The sequence below is a fragment of the Pelodiscus sinensis genome, chromosome 1 (assembly GCF_049634645.1).
Source record: "Pelodiscus sinensis isolate JC-2024 chromosome 1, ASM4963464v1, whole genome shotgun sequence".
NCBI lineage: Eukaryota > Metazoa > Chordata > Testudines > Trionychidae > Pelodiscus > Pelodiscus sinensis.
This window is the reverse complement of record NC_134711.1, coordinates 104052465-104059542: the sequence shown is the minus strand read 5'-3', so window position 1 is coordinate 104059542 and position 7078 is coordinate 104052465. Positions and strand designations below refer to the sequence as shown.

The 7078-nt window shown below is 65.0% G+C and overlaps 1 protein-coding gene across 1 annotated transcript; it reads right to left on the bottom strand.

The window, feature by feature from the left end:
* Nucleotides 1-969: 969 nt before the first annotated feature.
* On the bottom strand, nucleotides 970-6766 carry LOC142831076 (uncharacterized). Its single transcript, XM_075940179.1, has 3 exons — nucleotides 6618-6766; nucleotides 4365-6004; nucleotides 970-2110 (listed from the first exon to the last, which is right to left on the bottom strand). Exons 2-3 carry the CDS (start codon nucleotides 5937-5939, stop codon nucleotides 2078-2080), a joined length of 1608 nt encoding a protein of 535 aa, XP_075796294.1. The 5' UTR covers nucleotides 5940-6004; nucleotides 6618-6766; the 3' UTR covers nucleotides 970-2077.
* Nucleotides 6767-7078: the final 312 nt, after the last annotated feature.

Genomic DNA, 7078 nt, shown 5'->3' with positions numbered 1-7078 from the left:
GCGGCGCTGCGGGACCAACTGGCAGCGCCCCAGGTGCTCTGCCCCAGGGTCCACAACAAAAGCCTGGTCTGCTGGGGGGGCACACTAGCTGCCCCCCCGCCCCAGCAGACCAGGGACACGGGGAGCAAAGCAGCAGCGGCAGGGTGCCTCGCCTCTGAGGCTTTGCTCTGGCGCGGGACCCGCTTTGCTCCCGGTGCCCCTGGTCTGCTGGAGACGGTCCCCAGCAGACCAGGGGCACCACGAGCAAACCCTTTGCTTGGGCAAAGCCTCAGAAGCGGGGGAACACGCCGCTGCTGTGGGTTTGCTCGCGGTGTCCCTGGTCTGCTGGAGACGGTCTCCAGCAGACCAGGGGCACCGCGAGCAAACCCGCAGCCGTGGTGGGGTCCCGTGCTTCTGAGGCTTTGTCTGTCCTTACATTTTTCCTATTTTGTCCATAAATGAAATTTCTGTGGGGTGGCAACCCTGGTGCTAGGTGTAGACTGAGCAGACTGGGGAAAATATGGTTAGAACAAAGGAGGAATGCATGTAATTCTCTCTGTGTGTCTCTCTAGCACTATCAATATCAGTTAAAGCCTTGAGCAACACCCTTTGGAGGACATATGGAAGGAGAAGTAATGTCTGGAAGGAAAACTGGTACATTCCCTGGGAGCTTGGTTCTGATGAAGCTGGAGTTTGAGTAAGTGCAAATGATGGGTGTGGCGGGTTTTAAGGGTGCGAGCCTCGCACCCCCAAATCCCCCCGGGCTGAGCCGGCGGGGTGGGGTGGGGCTCCGCGAACCCACCGCCTTCCAAATGCCCAGTTGCCCCGCCCCCCGGGGTTCGCGGGCGAGTCTGGCCCCGGGTGCGATCACCCCTCGCCCCGAGTAGGGCCGAGGGGGCTCAGCGGACCCGGACCTGTAACGTCCCGGGCGGCCCCCGGCCGGGGGCCCAACCGAGGCTCTTGAGCCGTCCCTCTACTCTTTGTCCCCTTGCCTTGTTGCCCCTCTCCGCGGGGAAGGGGAGGGGTGCTGCGTTCGACCGTCGCTGCCTTTTTGGGCTTACGCCGAGGTCGGGGTGTGGGGGAGTGGGGGACCCGGGCCCGCCCTCACCACCGGGTCCCAGCCCGAGGCCCTAAGTGAGATGGGTGCTTTAAGGCGCTCCCCTCACGGCAGGCGGGGCAGCCGCCCGAAACTCGCCTGCCCACGGGCGCCAGAACGGCCCCGCCTCGGACTCCTTCCACCCCCGATGCTCCGGCCCCCTGGGCCGGTGCAGAGTCGGGTCACTTACCCCGTCGTAGCCGCCGGGTTCGTCCCAATGCGAGCCTCCAACTGCCGGGGTCGTCTCCCTTGGTCGCCCGGAAAGCCGGGTGCTTGGGGTGCCGGGAAGCCAGGGTGGCTGCCCGCTCGCTTCCCCCTTCTTGGGCGTCCCGGTGCCCCTGTTATGGGCGCAGCCGGGTGACGTCGGGGCCGTCAGCCCTGCCCCCTCCGGCGGATCCCCGCGCGGCTCCGGCCGGAGCGTGCCCGCGGCTTCCGCCCGGGGCGCGAACCGGGGCGCCCGCGCCGGACGCCTCCCGGGCCCCCGATGCTTCCCCCGTCCCCTCTGGCGCGCGCCCGCCCCCACCTTTAGCCGCTGCGGGGCCGGCGGCGCCGCGCCGAGCGGCTTCTGGCCGTCCCTGGCCGCCGCTTCCTGCCGGAGCGGGGGGGCCTCCCCCGCCCCTAGTGCGGACCCTGCCGGGTCCGTCACACACCTCCCCCCTTTGGAAAGGTCGCCGTCCGGGGGGGGTCCTCCTATCCGGGAAAAGAAGTCTGCGTTAAGGTGGGTGGCCCCGGGTCGGTGCACTATTTCAAAGCAATAGGGCTGCAGGGCCAGGTACCACCGCATAATCCGCGCATTGGTCTCTTTCATTGAGTTAAGCCAGACCAGTGGAGCGTGGTCCGTCACCAATTTGAATTTATTCCCCCACAAATAGTATCGCAAGGAGTCCACCGCCCATTTTACCGCCAATGCCTCCTTCTCAATGGTTGCGTAAGCTTGCTCCCGGGGCAGCAACTTGCGGCTAAGGTATAAGATGGGGTGGTCCCCATCTGGTCCCTCCTGCGTCAATACGGCGCCAAGTCCCACCTCGGAGGCATCTGTATAAAGAATGAAGGGTTCATCAAAGTCTGGCTGCCTTAACACGGGGGCGGCGGCTAGTTTTTCTTTTAGCGTATAAAAAGCCCGCTCCGCCTGCGGGTTCCAACGTACTTTGGTGGGCTCTGAATTTCGTATCAGTTCAGTTAGGGGGGTCGCCACCGACGCGAACTGAGGTACGAACTTTCTGTAATACCCCGCGAGTCCCAAGAACTGGCGGACCTGTTTCTTGGTCGCCGGGATGGGGTATTCCCTCAGTGCCTGCACTTTGCTGAAGATAGGTTTTAGCCTCCCCCTCCCCACCGTGTACCCCAGGTAAGAAACCTCATGCTGCGCGAAGCGGCATTTTTTTGGGTTGGCAGTGAGGCCGGCCTTCTGTAAGGCTGATAATACCGTTCGTAAATGTCCCAGGTGCTCTTCCCATGTCCGGCTATAGATGACGATATCGTCGATGTAGGCGGCGGTGAACTCGGCGTAGGGGGCCAACACCCGGTCCATCACTCTTTGGAAGGTCGCCGCTGCCCCGTGGAGTCCGAACGGCATCGTCCGGAACTGGAACAAGCCGAACGGAGTCGAAAAGGCGGTCTTCTCTTGGGCCTAGGGGTCTAACGGAATTTGCCAATACCCCTTAGACAAGTCCAGTGTCGACATGTAGACCGCTTGTCCCAGCCGTTCTAACAGTTCGTCCACCCTTGGCATGGGGTAAGCGTCGAACCGGGATATAGCGTTGACCTTCCGGAAGTCTATGCAGAAGCGTGTGGAGCCGTCCGCCTTGGGGACTAGTACGATGGGACTGCGCCACTCGCTCACCGATTCCTCTATAACCCCCCATTGCCGCATCAACTGAATTTCCCGCCTCACGGTGTCCCACGCCTTTCGGGGGAGGGGGCGCAGAGGTTCCCGCACGGTTCGGCCTACCTCTGTGACGATCTGATGGACCCCCATCATGGTTCGGCCCGGGCGCGACGTGAGCGTCTCCTGGTACTGGTGGAGGAGGCTCCGCAGTTGCCCCTGCTGGGCAGGAGTCAGTTCGGGGTTCAGGCTAGCCTCTACGGGCCCCGTCTCAGTTCCTCCCCATGGTCCTAGGTCCTCCTCCTCGGACGGGGGTGCGATCAGCAGGGTGTCCCGGGGTACCCATTTCTTCAATAGATTAACGTGAAAGAGTTGGGTCCCCTGGCGCCGGCCTGACAGTCTGATCTCGTAATCGACCTCCCCCACTTTCTTGATAACCTCAAAGGGGCCTTGCCATTGCGCCAGGAGCTTCGACTCTTTTGTGGGTAAGAGTAGCATAACCCGGTCACCCGGTTGGAACTCCCGACGTCGCGCGTTAGCGTCGTAGTACCTGGCTTGGCGATGTTGGGCGTCTTCCAGGTTCCGTCGGGCGTACTCCCCCAGCCGGCTCAGCTTCTCCCGGAGCTGCGTAATGTACTGCACTGTCCCTCGTCCGGTAGAAGCTTGGTTTTCCCATCCTTCCTTCAGGAGGTCCAGAATCCCGCGGCACCGGCGGCCGTACAGCAGCTCAAAGGGGGAGAAACCCGTGGAGGCTTGCGGGACCTCCCGCACTGCAAACATCAGGCTAGGTAACATCAAATCCCACCCCCGGGGGTCCTCCAGCACGAATCGGCGTAGCATTTCCTTGAGCGTTTTGTTGAACCGCTCAACTAATCCATCGGTTTGGGGGTGGTAGACTGAGGTCCGCAGCCGGTGGATTTTTAACATCTTGCACAACTCCTTAATGACCCTGGAGGTTACATTCGGGCCCTGGTCCGTAAGGATGGCCTGGGGTAGCCCTACCCTAGAGAAGATCCGGAGCAGTTCCCGCGCTAACGTCGGGGCTTTTGTGTTCCTTAGCGGGATCGCCTCGGGGTACCGGGTGGCGTAATCGACAACTACCATAATGTAACGGTGCCCCCGCCCCGAGGGTTCCAGTGGCCCTACCAGGTCCATGGCAATCCGTTCAAACGGTACCGCCACTATTGGCATGGGGACAAGGGGGGCTTTTGGTACTCTGGCTGGCGCCGTCCTCTGGCATTCCGGGCAGGAGTCACAAAAGTCTCGCACGGCCCTGAAAACGCCGGGCCAGAAAAACCGCTGCAGGACCCGGTCTAAGGTTTTCTCCCGGCTGAGATGCCCTGCCCATGGAACGGCGTGCCCCAATTCCAGGACTTCCCGACGGAAGCGGGTGGGGACCACGAGTTGTTTCCGTACCCCTCCTGCTGCCTCCCTCGTGACCCTGTATAGGCGGTCACCCCATACCTGGAACTGTGGTCCCTGCGGTGCCCTCTCTTCGCCCTGCCTTTGCTCGTCAGGGGTGCCCGCTTGGTCCCAGGCATGTTGGAGGGTGGGGTCCATCCGTTGCTCGGTCAGGAAGTCCGGCGCTGTCTCGAGCTCCAGGCAGATCGCTCTCTCCTTCTCTGCTGCTGCCGGCGTCAAGTCGCCAGCCACCCCCCCTCGGCCTCCTTCCTCCGCCGGAGGGTCCTGTCCTTTTAGGAACAGCTCGAACCCGGGCCAGTCGCGGCCGATGAGGACGGGGTACGGCAAGGTTTTGGCCTTCCCTATCGGCCAAACCCGGTCCTGTCCCCCTCCGGTCAGGCGGAGTTGGACCGTGGGGTACGCCTTCACGTCCCCGTGGACGCACCTCATCCACACGGGCTCGCCTTCTGGGTGCCCAGGTGGGACGAGGTCGGCCCTCACGAGTGTGACGGTGGAGCCCGAATCCACCAATGCCTGAACGGGGCGGCCCTCGAGCCACACTCGATGGACCAAGGGACCCCCTCTGATTCCCCCGTCCTCTCGGGGCTCGGCCGCCGTCCCCTGGCTTAGGGTGCAGTCCATTAGGGGACATTCCCGCTTAAAATGCCCCTCCTGCCCGCACTGGAAGCAGGGCCCTCTTCCTCCTGGACGGACCTCCCGTGGCCCCCCTTCGGGTCGCCGCTCCGCGTCTGTTCTCTCGGGTGGGGGCCGGGGCCAGACCGGGGCCAACCGGGGGGGGGTATCGCGTCCCCTACACCCCCCTGATGAGGGTTCTCCCCCTGGAGGCTTCCCCTGGGGCCGGGACCCCCCTACCTTCGGGGTGGGCGGGTTGGCCCGTCCGGCGCCGCCCTCTTCCCTCTCCGCGAGGAGATGGGCTTCCATCAGCGTGACGGCCTCATTGAGCGTTGCGGGCTGGTTCCGGCGGACCCACCTTTGTCCGTCCCTCGGTAAAATGTGGATGAATTGCTCCATCACCACCATTTCTGAGACCTGGCTGCCCGTCTTGTGCTCGGGCTCTAGCCACTGGTTGGCCCATTCTTTTAGTCGCTGGGCTACCGCCCGAGGCCGGTCGCCACCTCTAAACACCTCCTGCCGAAACTTCTGCCTGCAAGTCTCGGGGGAGTGCCCCACCTGATCTAGAATCGCCTCGCGGACCTTCGGATAGTTCAAGGCGTCCGCCACGGCCAGGCTGCGGTAGGCGAGTTGGGCGGGCCCGCTTAAGTAGGGGGCCAACAGTGTCGCCCATTGGTCCGGCGGCCACCGGGCAGCCGTCGCCACCCTTTCAAAAGTCGTTAAAAATGCTTCTGGGTCGTCCTGAGGTCCCAACTTCGTCAGGCGCAGGGGCAAGTTGGGTCCTTCGCCCGATGTCCCAGGGGCTCCGGCCGGGGTTCCCCATCGCCTCTCCACTGTCTGCCGCCACCGCTCCTGTTGGGCTGCTAATTCTTGGATCAGCAGCCTCTGATGTTCCTGGAACTGCGTGGTCAGCTGTTGGACTAGTTGGGCCTGTTGTTCTTGCTGGGCCTGGCGTTGCTGCTGCTGGTTCTCACTGAACCATTCGAGGAATGGTCGAGGCTCCATCGGGTCGCCCGTTCCTTCTTCGCCCCACGCGGGCTCTGTCGGCCGGTTGGCCTGATCACGTTCGTCTATGGGGAGGGAACTACCTCGATGCCCACGTTCTCCACCAGTGTGGCGGGTTTTAAGGGTGCGAGCCTCGCACCCCCAAATCCCCCCGGGCTGAGCCGGCGGGGTGGGGTGGGGCTCCGCGAACCCACCGCCTTCCAAATGCCCAGTTGCCCCGCCCCCCGGGGTTCGCGGGCGAGTCTGGCCCCGGGTGCGATCACCCCTCGCCCCGAGTAGGGCCGAGGGGGCTCAGCGGACCCGGACCTGTAACGTCCCGGGCGGCCCCCGGCCGGGGGCCCGACCGGGGCTCTTGAGCCGTCCCTCTACTCTTTGTCCCCTTGCCTTGTTGCCCCTCTCCGCAGGGAAGGGGAGGGGTGCTGCGTTCGACCGTCGCTGCCTTTTTGGGCTTACGCCGAGGTCGGGGTGTGGGGGAGTGGGGGACCCGGGCCCGCCCTCACCACCGGGTCCCAGCCCGAGGCCCTAAGTGAGATGGGTGCTTTAAGGCGCTCCCCTCACGGCAGGTGGGGCAGCCGCCCGAAACTCGCCTGCCCACGGGCGCCAGAACGGCCCCGCCTCGGACTCCTTCCACCCCCGATGCTCCGGCCCCCTGGGCCGGTGCAGAGTCGGGTCACTTACCCCGTCGTAGCCGCCGGGTTCGTCCCAATGCGAGCCTCCAACTGCCGGGGTCGTCTCCCTTGGTCGCCCGGAAAGCCGGGTGCTTGGGGTGCCGGGAAGCCAGGGTGGCTGCCCGCTCGCTTCCCCCTTCTTGGGCGTCCCGGTGCCCCTGTTATGGGCGCAGCCGGGTGACGTCGGGGCCGTCAGCCCCGCCCCCTCCGGCGGATCCCCGCGCGGCTCCGGCCGGAGCGTGCCCGCGGCTTCCGCCCGGGGCGCGAACCGGGGCGCCCGCGCCGGACGCCTCCCGGGCCCCCGATGCTTCCCCCGTCCCCTCTGGCGCGCGCCCGCCCCCGCCTTTAGCCGCTGCGGGGCCGGCGGCGCCGCGCCGAGCGGCTTCTGGCCGTCCCTGGCCGCCGCTTCCTGCCGGAGCGGGGGGGCTTCCCCCGCCCCTAGTGCGGACCCTGCCGGGTCCGTCACAATGG

Excerpts from the sequence above, each read along its gene's own strand:
- LOC142831076 (XM_075940179.1), bottom strand. The coding sequence starts at position 5,939 with ATGGAGCCTCGACCATTCCTCGAATGGTTCAGTGAGAACCAGCAGCAG. Across the intron at positions 2,111-4,364 it reads CGCAGGGACCACAGTTCCAG|ATGCCTCCGAGGTGGGACTT; the intron begins GTATGGGGTGAC and ends TTCTTTATACAG.